The following is an 18489-nucleotide window of genomic DNA, read 5'->3' on the forward strand; positions in this document are numbered from 1 at the left end:
CGTCTTGATAAATCTCTTCAGTCTTTGCAGATGACTTTTGAAGTTTTTCTTTATGTTTTGAATGCTTTCCCCAAACTTTGATTCCCCTTGCAGTTGACAGTTTATTGCTTTTTTAGGGTTGATGAGGAACTAACTCTGAGTTATGACTCATGGAAACATTAAAAAGCAGAAAATCCAAACAAAAACTGGTGGTGTTCCGACACATAACAGAAAACTTTAGAAAAACAATTGAATGTTTCGGGACTTTAATTACAAAACTGTTATAAGATATATATTTTTAGATTAATCTAGAGCAACAATCAAAGTTAAAGACCAATACTGATTCCTAGTTTTCTCTACAAATACAACTTTCACTGGGCATAATTTGTCAAATGTAAAAAAAACAAAGCAACAACCCCATAACCATAAAGGGCAAAAAAATCATTGCATGTTTTTGGTAGAGCTAGCAGTTTTGAATTTAACAGAATTAAGGGATTACAGGATTATCTCTATTTATACTTTCAGTGCATAACGTGCTAATCTTTATATGATTATAAAACTGACAAAAAAAACTTAAGAACAATTTGCTTCATGATACATATGCAGATTAAATTTTTATTTTAGTGTTGCTAAAGACAGGAAAAAACCTTAACTTTTCAGAATAACTTGCGTCAATTTTGTCCATTTATCACCATCTGATGAATGGTGTAAAATGCAGCTGAGAAACCTTTCTAGCAGACAAAGAGACTTTACCACCAACAATATGAATCCTAAAGACTTTTAGATACTGTGTGACAGCTTTAAATAGATATTTAATGTCTAATATATCATTTGTTCACCATTTTTCACTTTTTCTTACTTTTAAGCTTATTAAAGCCTTGAGAAGTTCTGATCAGGATCCCTTTAACAAGAAGTACCAGGGAAATATGTCTTCCTGTTTTTTCTTGCAGGTTCAGCAGAATGAATTAACACAAGATGAATAATCAACTGTTACTTTATCCCTGCCTTCATCCTTCCGTCTCCCATCACATTCCTTCATTCGGCTCATCATGCTCATAAAATCTTCTCCCTTTACATCTGGGTGCAAAATTAACCTGACTCTTACATAACACGCACATGCACACGCCCCCCAAACCCCTGGTGTTGTTATTCCTCCTCTCAACATCAGTTAAACTCCCTGAGTTAGAAATGAGCATGAAAAGAGATTAAGAGATAAAATAAACAAACCAAAAACAATTACCATTTTAAAAAGGTGAAAAACACATTCATACAAACATTAAAATCAAAACATATCAGAAAACACATGTACAGTCTGAACTGCAGATTCAAACACCCAGACACCTTTTGGCTAATGTTGTTTCTTTGTCAGGATTATTGATGGCAGCCATAAATACAAATCGTCTCTCAGATTCCCTCTGATTGATTATCTGAGGAAGATGAGGAGAGGTGAAGGAGGAACAAACTCATTTTCTCCCTCAAACATTTGTTAGGCAACATTGCCTCAGAAACGAGACGAGAGCTTCAACATGGATGGCCAGAGTGCATCTAGGCAGAAATGATAGATTTTTGTGAAGGAGCTCATCTGTAGAATACGCTTTACACCTGTACCTGTGGTCTCAGTAAAAACACTGAAATCATTTTGCTCTTCTTGGAAGAGAAAAACGGCCCTGGGTATAAATAACCTTCCACCGCCGTGTCAACACGAAGCTTCCCAGGGGACAGGTGGGCCAGCTGAGGAGTCAGGGGACAGGAGAGCTAAAAACAGCACAGACTGAACAGAAACACCTCCCTTCATCTTTTAGCCCCCATCATTTGGCCCTATCGTTTGGCCCCCATTGTTTGGCCCTTGATTAGCTGAATGTTTTAAGTCACATATTGGGATGCTGTAGGCAAACCAGGCCGACTCTTTCCTGTTCGTTTCACATGACAGACATTGAACTGACATCTCTAGTATTGAAAGACTCAAACCAGTAATTTCTCCACTTCATGGCTTTGAAGCCTTGCCGTTTTGGTGATTAAACGATAAGCAGAGGATCAGTTTAAAGACGGCTGTCATCATTGGTTCCTCTTCTCCTCCCTCAGTGAGTTTGTGTCGTGGCTGATTGAAAGCGGAGAGATCAGCAACGCCGATGAGGGAGTGAACCTGGGACAGGCCTTACTGGAAAATGGCATCATTCACCACGGTAACGTTGATCTATTCTTCTCTTCTCTTTGTTTTTATTTCTCTTTCCTTCTTTCTTTCTTTCTTTCTTCCTCTCTCTCTCACTTTCTTTCTAATTTTCTTTTTTCCCCTTTACTTCTTTCTTTCTTTCCCACTTGCTACATAAAATCTTTTTTACTTCTGACTATTCTTTGCCACTTGTGGTTCTCTTTGTGTGTGTGTGCGGGGGTGCGTGTGTGTGTGTGAGATTTGTTTGTTTTAGTTAGACTCAGTTTTTATTGTTTCCCTGAGTCAGGATTTTAATTTCCTTTGAAATTCCTTTTTTTTGTCTTATTATTTCTACTATTGACACTCTTGGGTTCTCCAGACTAAATTACCGCATAAATAATGCATGAATGTATTTGTTCAGGATGTTGCTGGAGCGGCACATTGTAAGTGCAATCCACTGTCACAGTTTAGACAAGGCGCTCTATGGAAAATTTGCTGAAAGCCAACATTCATGTTTCCTAAAACCTGTGGAAACCTCCAGAGACTTTCACTGACGGCCCCTCATAGCCAAGAGATGCATGCCTTACAGGCAAAATCAAACAGTCATGTTAGTCTCTTTAAAAGGAACCTTTCCCTACATGTTGTAATATCAATAAAAGACAATCAGCCTCATTGATCTCTGCATTCAGTTACACATTGGACTCGTTGAAACACACGTTTGATTGCCAACGTTCCCACTTCTGACATCTGCTCTGGACCAGGGGTAACCCAACGATGGTTTCATGTCCTCGATAACTCCCATGTTTAACACGTTCCAAAAGCCCATTTCCTGGTGCATTCCTTTAGTTTTTTTGGGGGCATTTCAAGTCTAGACTAAGGCAAAACCAGCAGCTTGTTTGAGTCAATGCCAGCTTGTTGTGGTGGAACCGATCTGCCTCTGTTTCTGTCATGTCCTCGCCGATCGTTTTCCCATCTCACTGCGGCGGAGGCTTCGTGAAAAGCAACTTGTTTTGGGGGTGTAGTGGCTTTATGAGAATTGGCAGCTGTTTGCTTTGTTGAATATTTCAACATTATTGTTTCTTCTTCAGATACAGATTTTACAACTGCAGATTTCCTTTTAATGTTTGACCTAGTTTGTACCCTGAGAAAGTTAAATATGTAAAATGATTTTAAACAGAATACAGAAACAGCCTACATCTGGATCTAAAATCTAAAATAGTAGAAAATACAAATAAATTATTCTATTTTTGCATTACTAATAATGTTTTTGTCTTACTCTGCAGTTTCCTCACAAACTAGAGTCGATGTCCCATTTTTGTATGCAGTACTCAGATTTATAGTCTCATCCATAATGCATCTGGAAAACGGACATAAGACTGACTTTCAGGCAAACCACTGATTAAAATCAGAGACCTCTAACAGCCATCATTTCATATTTACAAGTCAAAACAAACACATGACACAAGGACCTTACGCGGTGGATTCTGATTAGTCACTTAATAACTACAGTCCAATCCATTTTTCTATTTGGCTGATCTTTCAGTGTCAGACAAACACCAGTTCAAGAACGAACAGGTCTTGTACCGCTTCCGCTATGATGACGGCACCTACAAGGCCCGCAGCGAACTGGAAGATATCATGTCAAAGGTAAACCAATTCTCTCCTCTGTCTGATGAAAACAGTTGAAACTGAAATCTGGCTGCAGCCTGATTTCCTAGCTGTGGATATGTGTGACATCACAACGTGAATATGAAGCTATTAAAAACAGTTTAAACTCTGTTTACATTTCAAACTGAAGATGGTTTCTGCCTGACAGAGCTGCCTAATATGTTCAGCTGCAGTGGTCACCGTGTGAGCAACATCACAATTACTATTACAATTATACAATTATTTCAGTAATGTAATTTGGTAAACCATCATATTTTAAATGCCTCCAAACATTGCCAATAATGTACTTGGCCAATTAAACACTGTCTTAATCCCCACAACTGATTAAAAACATTGTGATAATGGGAAATTAGGAGTGTAAAATTTTTTGATTAATTGCAATTACAATTGTCATCAATTGCATGCAATTGTCAGAATGGTGATAATATACCTGCAGCCCTTTCTATCCTTTTTTTCCTCCTTGCACTTGGACTTTTTTGCAAATAAATAATTCATCAGTAATTCTGCAGGATTCTGATGGTTGTAGTTTCTCTTCAGTTTTTGTACTTGAGCATGTCAGCATATTGTGCCATGTTTGTGTTAAACTGTAAGGAAACTAGAAAACAAAAGTAGAAGTGGCAGACCCAAATAGTAACTTGCAGCAGATATCTGAAAGGTAAAAAGATCTGAAACATGACACAATTAACTTTCTTCTTTGTGCTAAACATTGGTATCAGATTACGACTTTATCAGAGTCACACATTTATACTGTCTTTAAAAGATTTACCTGAAGAAATTGTAAATAAACAACAAGTAATTTTCACCAAGTAAAGTTTAAAGTTCTTTAAGAAACAAAATAGATTATATTTGGTTATACTCATCACATTAGAGTTACATTTTTTAATAATCAAACAGTAAAAACTCTTGTAAAAAGATTAATGTCTTGAACTTAAAATGAGATAAAAATCATCCAGAGCCAAAGTCAAAACACAAAGTCATGAAAACATGTTTTTCTGCATGGAAGCAAAATATAACATGGAGTAAGACTAAAGATGTCTATAGTTACTTTATAGTTACAACATGAAACTTGACAAATACCTTTTACAGGGATTCAATGAGGGAATTATCAAGTAGAGTCTAAGTTCTGGTTTCAGACTTTATTTTGTCTTGTTAAAACCAGAATTTAAGTTTAAAAAAAAAAATTGTAGTAGATGATATGATCTCTGGCTTTCGAATGAAGACCGATTGTGCATGAATTGTTTCAGGTCTTGGCAGGTTTGCAGTGATGTCATGACATAGAACAGTGTGACCTCAGGAAAACCTCTGAGGTTTTTATGAAATCTCTGGATTGACTCTGGGATTAAAGTAATTTCTAATGAGAAAACGTCTAAAGGCAGCTGGTTTTATTGGATTTAATTTACCACCTGCAGAGGAATAAATTCTACAGTACAGTGGCACGCCACACTCACAGGAAGCAATGTATCCTTTTTCTTTTGTTATTCATTACCTTAATATCATTCATCAAATAGGAGTGGGCATTATGGACTTACAGTTTAATCATGATATTTTGTGGTGCAGTTGTCATAACGATAAATGTGCTGATAGAAACTATTTAATGTTTTAGGTAACTGTACGGCTGCGACTGCATGATGCAGCAATCTTAACTCCACAAACACGAATTATGAAAAACAAAACTATTTATAAAACCAGTCACATAACGAAGTGTGATTTGTATAAGGAAACTGCACATAGTAACTGCATTTAATCATATTTTCAGATTTGTTAATATTTATTGATACTGTAATTGATCAAGCAATGGAGAAAAGAGTAAAAATAACGCTTCCGACAATACAGACATGTTTTGTTTTATCAACTTAATTAATTGGAGTTTATTGAGACAATGTTTAATCAAAATTCTTATCTAAATTTATCGCAATAAATGATAAACAATATAAATGCCACCCCTTCTATCACATAAAATGTGATTTCAATTACATTAAGGTTTGTGATTGCTACGTGAAATCATTTGGTAAATTTCATGGGGTGTGAAATTTACCGAAATGTATTTTCAGAAGGTAGCTTTTACTTGAAGCTGCAGAAGGTAATGATTATACATGTAGCATGGCACCAAAAATGCTTTTGAGAAAGAGCTTCTTCCTCACTGTGAGCTAATCTAAACGTTAGGAACAAATGTGTGTTGTAGACTCTGAATCAATAACCTGAGGGAGAGTTGCTGCACTCTTCATATCTCGCCTTGTGTTAATGATGGTACATGTTCATCCAACTCATGTGCGACCTGTGACTCAGCAGCACTATGCTCCTCTCTTACAGGGTGTCAGGCTGTACTGCCGCCTCCACAGCCTCCACACACCCGTCATCAAGTAAGTACCTGCCCCCCTAATGCCCTCCCCTCCTATATGCTAATATTTCTGCCCTCCAGCTGCACAGATGCATATTCATAGTCAGGACTCACATTAACCCAGTTCAACACTTTTCCTGTAACCATTGAACAAACTGCCTCCCTGCCAGAAATGACAGGGTGCATGACATCTAATGTGACCTTTCCAGGTTTATGCTGTTCATGTTGGAATATGTGAGAGACTTTTTAAGACTTTAAATTAAAGAAGGTGCTTAAAGGAAGCATATACTGTAAGATAAGGACTTTTAATTTTTACTGAATCAAGGTAGATGAATTACTTCGGTTCATTTCTAATTTGAAGTGCAAAAACAAATTTCATTCTTTTGGTTTATTTCCTTGCTTTCATATGCGTTAATACCAGATTAATTAAACTACATAAATTAATTAATTTGTATTAATTAATTTTTGTTTATTTCTAAAGAATATCTGGTTCTGATCTGAATTATTTTAATATTAAAACTTCAAGTAAATATTAAATGAGATACCTTGAAAGGCACTGTAGACTTAAAATTAGTAATGTGAAAGTCTCTCCACACAAACCGCCGCCATCTTGTCTGCTATCGTTGGCTCCATCGCTCACCGTCTGATTGAAAAGCTCAGGCTGCAAACAAAGAGGACAAATCTTATTAACACACAAAGGCAGTTCCTCTGCCAGGCTGCGGTTATGTAACAGGGTCTTTCTGTTTTTAATCTGCACTATATTGGTACTGTAGCAGCAATTAATTAAAAGGTTTAGGTGATTTATTGATTAATGAATATTAATAATTATGAAGCCTCCTCCTGCTTTATTAAGCTTTCAGAGTGATAAAGCTGCTTCTGATTTAATTTGTCTAATAATGCAGTCTTCACTTATAAAATAATTACTCATGTTTCCCCCCCTTCCTGCATTAAAGACTCTATTGTTCAAATATGCACTTCTTAGATATTGCATTTAATGTTAATTTTCATTTTAGTAGCTTACAAATGAAGTGAGACAAAAATGACCAGTTTCCAGCAATTAGCGTGGTTAGCATAACTAGCTAGCTAAAGTTGTAGGCTCATTGTTAAGATTACAAAAATGTTTCTTAATTTAAATCATTTTATGATGGGCAGATTTTGAAAGCTCTAAAGGACAGAACAGAGAAACTTTATCAGCTGAAAGTCTGAATGCACCTGAACAAAAGTCAGACAAACCAAAACGTAGCAGAAGATACAGTTACCTTTTTAATAGTTTCTTACATCACTGCCGCCTTTTTTAGCGCCTCAGTAGTTTCACTTTCAGTGTTCATTAACACAACCTGATCTGGTCTCTGGTGTGTTCATTGGTCAAAAAAAGATAGTAAAAGAAGATAGCATTTTTGAGTTCCAGCCCACCTAGTCACTGTTTACAGTCGGCCAACCTGACTAATATCCAATTTATGTGAACAGCTGATTTTTAGGTGCATTATTATTCTCTATTTTTGTTTGTTTTATTGTTTTTGGTTGTTTAAACAAGTTAAAAAATCTATTCTGAGCTACAAATGATGATTGCAAACTGTCTACACTTTATATCACCATTATAATAGCATTATGCAGGTGTGAAGAACTTAATGCCTTTAATGGACCTTAAAGGCATTAAAGGACATTAAAGGTCTGTTGCTATACACACTGAAACACTGCAGTGTATAGGAGGTTCACCGTCGATTCAGGACGGAGGTTGAGGTTCATTGTACATCTGTTAGTAAACTTAGTCATAACAGTCAAGATAAAAATGAATGTGAGATTTTACTACACCTGCTTTTTTTCCTTTTGTTGCTCCTTCAGGGACAGAGACCACCATCTGAAAACCTTTAAATCTGTTTTGCCTGCTTGCAAACTGGTGGACTGGTTAATCTCACAGGTAAGCATCTTACACTTCAACAAAGCAACAAGAAGGTAATGGACCTAAATTGAGGTTAATTCAGTATTTGTTTTAGGCTTTTTCATTTGTTTGTTCTTGTTATTAAACTAATGGTCCTGTTTAAATTCAGTTGAAATGTTTTCATTTTTCCAGCTGAGTTTTATTTTTATAAAATCACTGGAAAGATTCAGTCAGTATGTTTGGTTTTTTTTGGACAAATGACAAAGAGTACAGTCTACAGAGTACAGTATAGTTTTGTGGAACAATGAAGGAGTTTTTTGCAGCAGAAACTGATCAATAAGCTCATTGATCAGTTATCTTAACGTCTTTCTGCTGTGAATGCATACGGCAGTTTTGAGACATGCTTAGCCCAGGTGTTGCAGCTGCAGCCAGGCCTTTTGACTGACCCACTGACTGCGTCATTGGTTTGGTTTTCCAGGGAGACTGCTCCAACAGAGAGGACGCTGTGACACTGGGTGTGGGCCTCTGCAACAGTGGCTACATGCACCACGGTCAGTTCACTCCTCTACACACACTTGCAGACCATTGCTGCCTCTTGTTTAACACAGTGAATCATTTTACTATTGCAGATCATCTCTTGTCCGCTGTGCTTCCTTCTCTTACACAAGCACTTGAAATTCATTCAGAAGTGTTTATGTTTCAATAATCTCATCCCTGGTGCTGCTCTTCATTATCTGGTCCCGTATTTGCCCTCAGTCTGTTCTGCTGTCAACCTAAAACAATTTCATCTTCGCCTGCCTTTTATACGCCGCATTTGTTTGAAGAAACAGGGTGCATAGATTTGCATGGCCCGTCTGATTTCTCACAGCCTAGCTGACCACAATGCACTGCAGTGGGTTCCAGCCCAGAATGTTGCCAGAGCCGTCTGGGTCAGACTCCTGAACCATGACCGCTGCTTGGACCTCTAACTGACAGCTATCGTATTCTTGGAACGGCGCAAAGAAGCATAAATTGAGATGCTCTAAAGCATGAAGTGTCAGAATAAGAATGGGATATGATGAGAGTAATTCCTCATTTCCTAACTCAAACTGGGCAATTTAAAACAAGGTCAGTGTTGCTTATTCATATGACTGGGAAAAAAGTCTTTAGTCTTCTGTCATCTCATCATATTTCACTGCACTCTAGTTTAAGTTTCTCTCTCATTCTAGTTTTAAGACTTCTCTGATTGTGGTTGTAATTGTTTGGAAGATGTTTAGTGCTACTGTGCTTTATTTGTGTCAGTGTCGGGGATTATCTGGACTCTAGTGCTGATTAAACAAGCAATCTCTGCTTTGTAGGAAAACATAGGTCTTGTTGACTTAGTGGAGTTCACTGGCAGTGGGAAAGTAAACAGAGAGAATGTAGGATTTACAGTCATCTATGCTACATGAAAACTTTTGAATCCCTCCAATGCCTTGCTCTACGTTGGTGTTAATTACCACAGCGGTACATCTTGGTCTCCTTGCCTCCCGGCTTGCTGCTGTCGTAACTGTTTCACATCGTCCATGTTGTTTGGTGCACCTTTATATATAACAATGTGAAAACCAGATGAAGCTGTGAATTTTTTCTCATTCATCATCCATCTGAATCCTTAGTCTATCTGGGTTTAAAGTACCCATGTCAGCAAACACACAGCTGGACGATGAAGACCCCAGAGGTTTGTAGGAGAGAAACATTATCACAAAGAACAAAAACAGAAACACAGCAGGAAGTTTTGGACAAGTTTAAAGCAGGGTTAGGTTATCTCATTCAGATCTGTTCAATCTATAAATTAAAAATAGAAATGTTTGCAACAACTGTAAGCCTACTAAGACATTACCTTCCACCAAAATTAACAAACAAGGTCAGGAAAGTATTAAACAGAGAATCAGCTGGAGAACTGGTTGATAATCTGTAGACATGACAGTTTTCCACAAGGAACAAGGCAAACGTGTGAAAGAAGACGCTCTGGTCAAATGAGATCAAAATGAAAAGTTTTGACTTAAATGTAAACTGTTGAAAATGTGACAGTGCAGAGTGGAGGCAGCATTAGCTAAATATGATATAATCTCAGATCCTCTGTGGTTCCTACCGTTGCCATCTGTTTGAAGGTGTCACCTGTTCTGACCTTTCACTGCCCTTCTGAAAGGCCTTGACCCATTTCCTCCCAATCGGTTGCTACTTCTAACCTCCAATCAATTCACTTTCTCAAGACCTTAGTCAGCACATCTGCTGCTTTTTGCAGGTCTGTTGAAACTCTTCTTTTGCTCTTGTTTTTCTTTTCCTGTCCTTGTCTGTAATAAAAGCCTGAAGCCTGTTGGCCTTTCAGACAGCTTAGCATGCAATGTGAAAAAACCGAAATACAGATTAAATTGACTGCAGCAGCCCCATGTTGTGACAGGTTAAATGGATCCTGCATGTAAATGACATTTGAAAATGTAAGTATTATGTTTTGCGAACACAGATTTCCCTCCAGCACAACCCGATCAGCAGTTTTAAACTGAAATGTAAATTAATTCAAAACTCCAGTCACTGTCTAAACTAATGATGAATGGTGACTGTCCGACTTTGGTAAGACTTTCAGTATTAAAAACTAAATGATGCATCAAATAACTGGATAAAATAATTTAAAATTTAGCGTATCGCTTCACATTCCAAAATAAACTTAAGTGAGGTTGTTTTCACACTTGCACATGATTTCCAAATATGTACAAATGTGTGTGCGCGTTTGTTTGTAATAACTTGTGGGGCCATTTTCCTGACACATACTACGTTGTGGGGACCCACTGCTTCCTGTGGGGACCGAAGCCTGGTCCCCACCAGGGGAACTGGTGTTTTTGGTTCAGGGGTTAGATTTAGGACTAAGGTGTGAATTGAGTTTTGGTTAGGGTTAGGTATGTAATGGCTAGTGATAGGGTTAGAATAAGGGTAAGGTTTAGGCTGTAGAAATGAATGGAAGTCAATGGAAAGTCCCCACAAAGATAGACACACAAACATGTGTGTGGGTGTTGTAGGTGTGTGGGGGGGGTCCGCAGGAGGGTGCGTGTGTGTGTGTGTGTGTGTGTATCTCGCTTGTTTCTAGCAGTTTCCGGACCAGCGCTCCTTTCAGTTAAGTAGGTGGTGTAAAGGTATTAAAGGCCCCCAGCCTTTATGAATCACAGGAAATAACTCATATTCATAAATGGTTTGTGTTGGAGTGCGGCCATTCTGACAGGGTGTGGTGTGAAGGTGTGTGTAGTTTGTCTTTGGGTGGAAGATGTTCTCCAAATCTCTGAACAGCTAAGTGCTCAGATTTGCTTGATTTAGTTGCCTTAAAGGGCCAGAAGCCTGGAAAAAAATTCAGTTACACTCAACAAAATACATTTCACACGTGATCCAGAGAAAGTAGTTTAGTTTTCTAGAGGTGTGTTGTTGTGTAATGCATCTAATGCTGCTGTTCAGTATAAATTGGTGCCCATGGAAACATCAGGCTCTTGGCTCAAAGCTCATAAAAAGAATCTGAATGTCTGAGTTTATGGCCCAGTGACCAGACACTGCATGGAGCTCTGCAAGTGCCAAAAAACATAGTTTTTGGTAGTGTTTTTTTTTTCTTCAGTAAAATGGGTCTAAATTTGTTGTAATTTTTCTTATGTCTTACTTCCAAAAAAATACATCTGAATTGGAGTAAAATATAACAATTTCTTATTGTTTTCTTATAATTGAATGAAAAAATAAATGTGGATATTTCAAAGCAAAACAAAATAAAAAACAAGCCACTTTGCACATATAAATTTTAAGTTTTAAAACACAGAAACTCCCCATTTTTTAGATGGTGCCAAAGGAAAAACATCTTATTTTTTTTAGGGGTTTTTTTCTTACTAAAACTTCTGTAAATTTGATTTAATTTACTTCAGCTGCATAAATCATTGCACACGTGGATCTATTGTTTGCAAAAGTCTGTAGCCTTGTTTATGATATTTATAAAAGGTTTATATATTTTATAATGCAAAGAAATTTGGCAAGGGACAAACAAATCCAAATTATTTCATGTTCCATCTTCATTTTCTCTGAAACTATAGCATCTGCTGTGATACTTAAACTTGGAGTCTTCCAAGTTTTAGCTTTTTTTTGTTAGGAAGATTATCGAAATATAGTTTTTAATTGCTGAGACAAACTAAAATAGTGTTAATTTATACACTTACTTCAGAAAACCTGGTGGGACTTCTAACAAGTTCAGATCAGTAGTAATTCAGTACATGCTGCAGTATTCCTCAGGACGTAACAAAACATGTCACTGAAGAGCAATTAAATTTTGAGGTGAAATTAATGTAAAGCATTTTGTACATTAAACAACAATAAAATTTCATTTAGATATTTTTGGCAGGATTTTGAATGTTTTTGTTGAGTTCAGGCTCCTAAAAATTCTGGGTTTGAATTTGCATTAGCCGTGTGCGCTCACCTGTCTGAGGTGCCCCATGTGTTAAAGCAACTCTCTACCCAAGTGCGCTCTAACACATACATACGCGCACATGCACACACACACAGAGCAGATATCTGTTTGTGCTCTCTGGAGCGTTCCCCAGGCTGTTACCCAGATGTGTTTAACTCCAGATGTCTCAGATGAGCATCATGGTTTTATGACCTAATTGACCAAATGCCCTCTCTGTTTTGAAGTCTTCCTGCTTCTATAGTACATCACATTTTAGAGCTTTTGGTTTTGCTGTAGATTCAACCAATAGAAACTGAGAGATGTGCATACTGTCTCTTACTGCTTTTTTTATATTCACGTGCGCTCTTCTTTCTTTTCATCCCTCAGTTTTGGAGAAGAGCGAGTTTAAAGATGACTCGCAGTTCTTCCGTTTCTATGCTGATGAAGAAACGGAGGGAACCGGCACTAAGAGCAAGCAGCTGCAGCGAAATGACTTCAAACTCATAGAAAACATCCTGGCCAAGTCCCTGGTGGTGAGCCTTCAAGATTTTACATTTACACACAAATTATAGAAATTCTCTTTCTTGGCTCAGAATAGCTGCTTCACACTGTGCTATCTGCACCATCTGGAACATACGTAGATATACTGTATATGCTAATAATAAAATGACTGTGAACACATCTCAAGAACAATAAACCTGGCAGGCAGATGTTCCACTTCCCTGCATTTATCTTCTCCCATATAAACACATATAACATCGTTTTAGTTGGAAACAATGAGGTTTCATGTATCTGAGGTAAAAACAGGCCACAGTTTCTTTCTGCAAATATTCGGCTACACTCCTCAGGTAAAAGTGTATATGTGTGTAATCACATTATCATCAGTTGCATTAGCCTGGATGAATCCTCTGTTCCTTTGACTCTGAGAAAACCATAAATCTGAGGTAGACAGAGACGAGTCCAACCAAGTCTTAATTTACCAGGTGAAATGAGGTCAGCCAGCAGTTCTAGCAGAGTGGTTTTATTCTACAAGGTGCAAGAGAAAGGGACTTGTTTGTCCAGCGGAGGCCTACAGGCATGGCCAACGTCTCTTTCCACATCCAATGTGGGAAGCAGTCGCGCTTATCTGGCCTTCCATGAGAAGTGGAAATGGCGTTGACTTGATTAGCTGAACCGATCCCCCCTCTGCTCTTGCCCCGTTACTGAGGCGGAGTGCAGGAACTCTTTATTTACTGCAGTCATGTCCTCTGATACAACAAAGGAGATCACCATCTTATCAGGGCCGTGCAGCAGGAAGACAGCCCAGCAGAAGCAGACGCTAATGGGTTTTGACGATGACGTACTCAATTCATGGTGGGGGCGTGTATGATGAGGGGAGCCAAGAACATCATCGGATGTGAGACTCCTGACACGGGAGGAGAAAATCCCAAAAATCTCAAAGGATTTTATGTTTACATGCGGATTTATGCATATGTGACACTTTTTGGAAAAAGGGGGGTAACTTTAGCAAAAGTGTAGAAAACATATTTGTCACGCAATGTAGCAGCGTAAATCTGTCTGTGTGCCAGATTCACCCTGAGGAGGAAGACTATGGCTTCGAGATCGAGGAGAAAAACAAAGCCATTGTGGTGAAATCTGTCACCAGGGGCTCACATGCAGAGGTAATACACACACATGCAGAGGTAACACACACACGCACACACGCCGGTAACACACACACACGCAGAGGTAACAAAGACATGCACACAGACACGCGCACATGTTTGAGTGGCTACCTTTGTGGGGACTTTCAATTGACTTCCATTCAATTCTACAGCCTAAACCTTATCCTTATCCTAACCAAAATTCAATTCACACCTTAGTCCTAAATCTGAGCCCTGACCCAAAAACAGTGTTTCCTCTTGAGGGCTTCGGTCCACACCAGGAGCAGTGGGTCCCTACAACCTAGTATGTGTCAGGAAAATGGTCCCCACAAGTTATTACAAACAAACGCGCAGACACACAGAGGTAACACACACACGCAGAGGTAACACATACACACGCGGAGGTAACACACACACTCAGACGGCGCTCTTCCTGCCACAGGGCGTTCATTCCACTTAGTTATGGCCGTCCTCTGTTCTGACGGCGGCTGTCAGTCTCCTGCTCTCCTCTATTTGGCTGCAGAATGATTTCCCAGATAACAAAACACACATTTGTGTATTACTTTAAAATAAAAAAGAGCCACTTATCTTTGAAATTGATGAAGCGTACTTGCTTTCTTTTAATATATGCTGTCTGAATGGATCAATCTGAAAAAACAAACTTTTGTCCTGTCTGAAATATTTTATTTGTAATTAGTAATCAGTTTCTGTTTCCACTTGGCCTAAGAGGTTCTCACATTTTGTCTCAGTAATGCCAAAAACACCTATTAAATAATGTCTAATTGTTAAAGAGGCAGTGTTTTGTAAAATTTACTTCTTTGAGCTTTACACCATGTTACAAAGTTATTCTTTCATCATAAGCAAATCGTGTCATAAAGATTAAATTTTTTGTTGTGCTATTAAATTTATAGATGCTATTGTGTGTCAGGGCTCTTTGAACCACTATAATTAATTTCAGGGAGCTGGGTTGATTAGTTTGTCTGGTGAGCTCAATTAAAGGAAATCTACTTAAGAAGGATGTTCCACATTATTAAGCAGGCCACAGGTTTCAAGCAATATGGGAAAGAGAAAGGATATCTCTGCTGACAAAAATCATCAGATAGTGTAGGGCCGTATGACAAGATATGAAAACATTAGATATTTAACTAAAACTGAAGCGTTATTGTACTGTGAAGAGATTTGTGGCTGATTCAGAACAAAGATGGGTTTGTACAGATAAAGGCATAATGAAGAAGGTTTTTGTTAGACAAATTCATCGGATTAAGAGAGCAGCTATTAAAATGCCCTTACAAAGCAGCAACAGTTATTTGAAGCTGCTGGTGCCTCTGGAACCTCAAGGTGGAGGATCCTCCAGAGGCTTGTGGTGCATGAACCTACTATTGGGCCACCCCAACCAGTACTCACAAGCAGAAATGGTGGCAGTGGGCCCAGCTGTACATGAAGATTAATTTAGTCCTCGACGGCCGCGTCGAGGACTAAAGGACTCCAAACATGGGTTGTGCTATCCCCTACGCCAACACGGCACACCCATATATGGACTTTCTGACTGATCACTTTCTTTCATGGTTCAAAAAGAAGAGCCGTACCTTCTGTAGCAAAATCATCTTCATGCATGACAATGCACCATCTCATGCTGCAAGGAATACCACTGTGTCATTGGCTGCTATGGCCATTAAAGAGGAGAAACTCATGGTGTGGTCACCATCCTCCTCTGACCTATTGAGAACCTTTGGAGTTTCCTCAAGCAGAAGATCTGAGGGTGGAATGCAGTTCATATCAAACCAGCAGCTCTGGGAAGGTTTTCTGACATCCTGCAAAGGAATTCAAGCAGAAACTATCCACAAACTCACAAGTTCAATGGATGCAAGAATTGTGCAGGTGATATCAAAGAAGGGGTCCTATGTTAACATGGAACTCGGTCTGTTAAGATGTTTTTGATTGAAATAGCTTTTGATTTTAGTACATGTGGCCACTTAATGCTGCACATTCAAAGAATGACCATTTGCAGTTCTTTATAATCCATAAATGTTTAGAAAATCTGCTGTGCATAATAATTTGGAACAGTGCATTTTGAGTTTTTTATTCTTGAAAAGAATATTGCTCTCACGGGGAGCTTTGTTCAGTAAAATTTGATTTATACTGTAATAGTTCATGACTTGAAAATTATACTGACCATCATTTGCATTGACCATTTAAGAAAATCTGAGAAAATATCACTTGCATAATAATTTTAAACACGGTGTAAAGAGACAGAGACTTAATTTTAAGGGATTTACTTACGCAGTTAAGTTTCTTTTAAGTTCTCTTTGATATATACAGCATTTAACAGTTACTGAATTGTGCTGCAAAATGGCCCAAAGTACCTGGAAGACACATAAGGAAACAGTTTTCAAGACATTGAAAACCGCAAAATAATATAAAAATAATATCTGATGTATTGTGTATTTGTGTTTATCTCCTCTACTTTGAGGCTGCTATTCAATCTGACCAATTGAACAGCAGCTAACTAGGAAATGAGAGGTGAAGTTTATTTGTCGAGCACTTTTCAGCCACAAGGCAGTTCCGTGTTTTAGATTATAAACACAACATAAGTAACCGGTTATGAAGTCTAGTCAAAGACCAGTCGAGAGGCCGATGGGGAAGTTGCAGAGATCCTCGGCTCAGTTGGGAGAATCCGTCGTCATGACAGCTATTAGATGAGTAAATCGCAAACATGGAATTTGTGAAAGAGGGGTGAAGAAAGCAAAAACTTTGCAGAGTCATGAAGAGGAGACAGAAAACATGTGGAAAGAGGTCAGATGAGACCAAATCTGAAGTTTGTGGTTATGTTTGAGACACAATGGGGCAAAAGTTTAAAAGTTTGATGAAGATCCTTACAAGGTACTGCATACTGTTTATCTCCTATAATCCAGTTTTACATTCTCTCTATCCTTTCAGCTGTTCTCTCCCTTATTTAACACCATGAAGCCTCCAGGCTCCTCCAGGTCCTTCCTTCTCCTTCTTCCTCCTTCCTTCTTTTTTCTCCTCCTGCTGATCTGCTTTTAGCCCTCCATCCTCCCGCAGTAACAGGATCGCTGATTGTGACTCGGCCTGTGTGCCAGAGGAGAGAATGAAGCTCTGCTGATTCCCATGGGGCTCTGAAAGGGGCTGAGACACACACACACACACACGAGCACCCCCACATGCACACCCCCGTACACACACTGAGGTCTTTCATATACGATGCTATAATAGAAAGTCACGTGTAATCCGGCTCCCATGCTGCGTAATCACATACATCCTCTCCTCGTCTAAGGGGCTGCGGCTCCTCCCAATCGCCATGGCGTCCATGCTGGGCTGCGGTCCAGAGTCGGGGTTTGTGGCTCGGCCCCGACCGGATCCGTTCTTGGGACATTGGGCTCCCTCAGCACCGCAAACAGAGGAGGCATTATTCTGACAACGTGACTGAAGATGTGAGAAACGAGAGCGTTGGATGACATGCAGCCATCTGAACGAACAACAGCCTGGAAGAGCAAAATGTGAAACTGTTACTGTGTTGTCGCATGTTTCCAATCTGTGTAAAGGTTAACTTGACCCGGCGAAGGTCGTAGACTCAAAGAAGACGATCACACTAAAAACCTGTAGGGTAGGGCCCAACATTTATCAGTTATCATGAAAACTTTCTCATCATGAAAAGACTTTTGATTTATTACTGTCATGATACATTTCAGTTATTGAAGGTAAATAGAAAAACACTTTTAAAGTAAGTGGCATCTTGAAGAGGCCTGTTGCAAATGGGAATATTTTTTCAAATCTGTTTATGGTGCCATACAGTTACCAAAAAAATGAGTGATAAGTAGTTTTTTTCAAACCATAATACTTGTCATTATCACAATAGTACCATAAAATATTGCGATAGCATTTTTAGTCCATATTGCCACTCCTATTTATTCTGATTTTTTAAAACTGTGAGCTGCGAGCTTGGTGTGGAAATGTGTGCAAATCCATCCAGCAGTAACCAGGTGTGCAGCACAATCATATCTATTATTCTTGACATGCACTTATTGTATGAAAACACAACTTTCTGTACCTGCATAGTCCTGCATACTTTTATTTTTGTCTCTTGCTTTCTGTTTGGTTCTACTCCGCTCTTTTGATGCCCAAGATGCTGAACACTGCAAAACATACTGCACTGCAAAAACACAAAGTCATAACCAAGTATTTTTAGCTAATTTTGTAGTGCAATTATCTTCATGCACTTGAAATAAGACAAAACTAGCTTACAGCAAACTTTTCTGCAAGATTAAAGAGCTTGTTTTTAGTCAAGAACTCCTGAAAATTGATAAGGAAAAGTTTTAGTTCCCCTGATGGATTACTTTTAGCTTATAATGTGGAAAAAATGTTTTACTATAAGTGAAAAAATCTGCC

The 18489-nt window shown here is 38.6% G+C and overlaps 1 protein-coding gene across 3 annotated transcripts in view; it reads left to right on the top strand.

Annotated features, from left to right (window-relative positions):
• The window catches only part of prex1 (phosphatidylinositol-3,4,5-trisphosphate-dependent Rac exchange factor 1), a 99324-nt gene that overhangs the window by 47359 nt on the left and 33476 nt on the right, over window positions 1–18489 (top strand). For all 3 annotated transcript variants that reach the window (XM_028045013.1, XM_028044847.1, XM_028044934.1), the window contains exons 11-17: window positions 2062–2162; window positions 3672–3775; window positions 6107–6156; window positions 7977–8052; window positions 8492–8564; window positions 12827–12972; window positions 14008–14100. In XM_028045013.1, coding sequence (XP_027900814.1) covers window positions 2062–2162; window positions 3672–3775; window positions 6107–6156; window positions 7977–8052; window positions 8492–8564; window positions 12827–12972; window positions 14008–14100 — 643 coding nt within the window. The remainder of the gene's footprint in view (window positions 1–2061; window positions 2163–3671; window positions 3776–6106; window positions 6157–7976; window positions 8053–8491; window positions 8565–12826; window positions 12973–14007; window positions 14101–18489) is intronic.

The sequence above is a fragment of the Xiphophorus couchianus genome, chromosome 1 (genome assembly GCF_001444195.1).
Source record: "Xiphophorus couchianus chromosome 1, X_couchianus-1.0, whole genome shotgun sequence".
Taxonomy (NCBI): domain Eukaryota; kingdom Metazoa; phylum Chordata; class Actinopteri; order Cyprinodontiformes; family Poeciliidae; genus Xiphophorus; species Xiphophorus couchianus.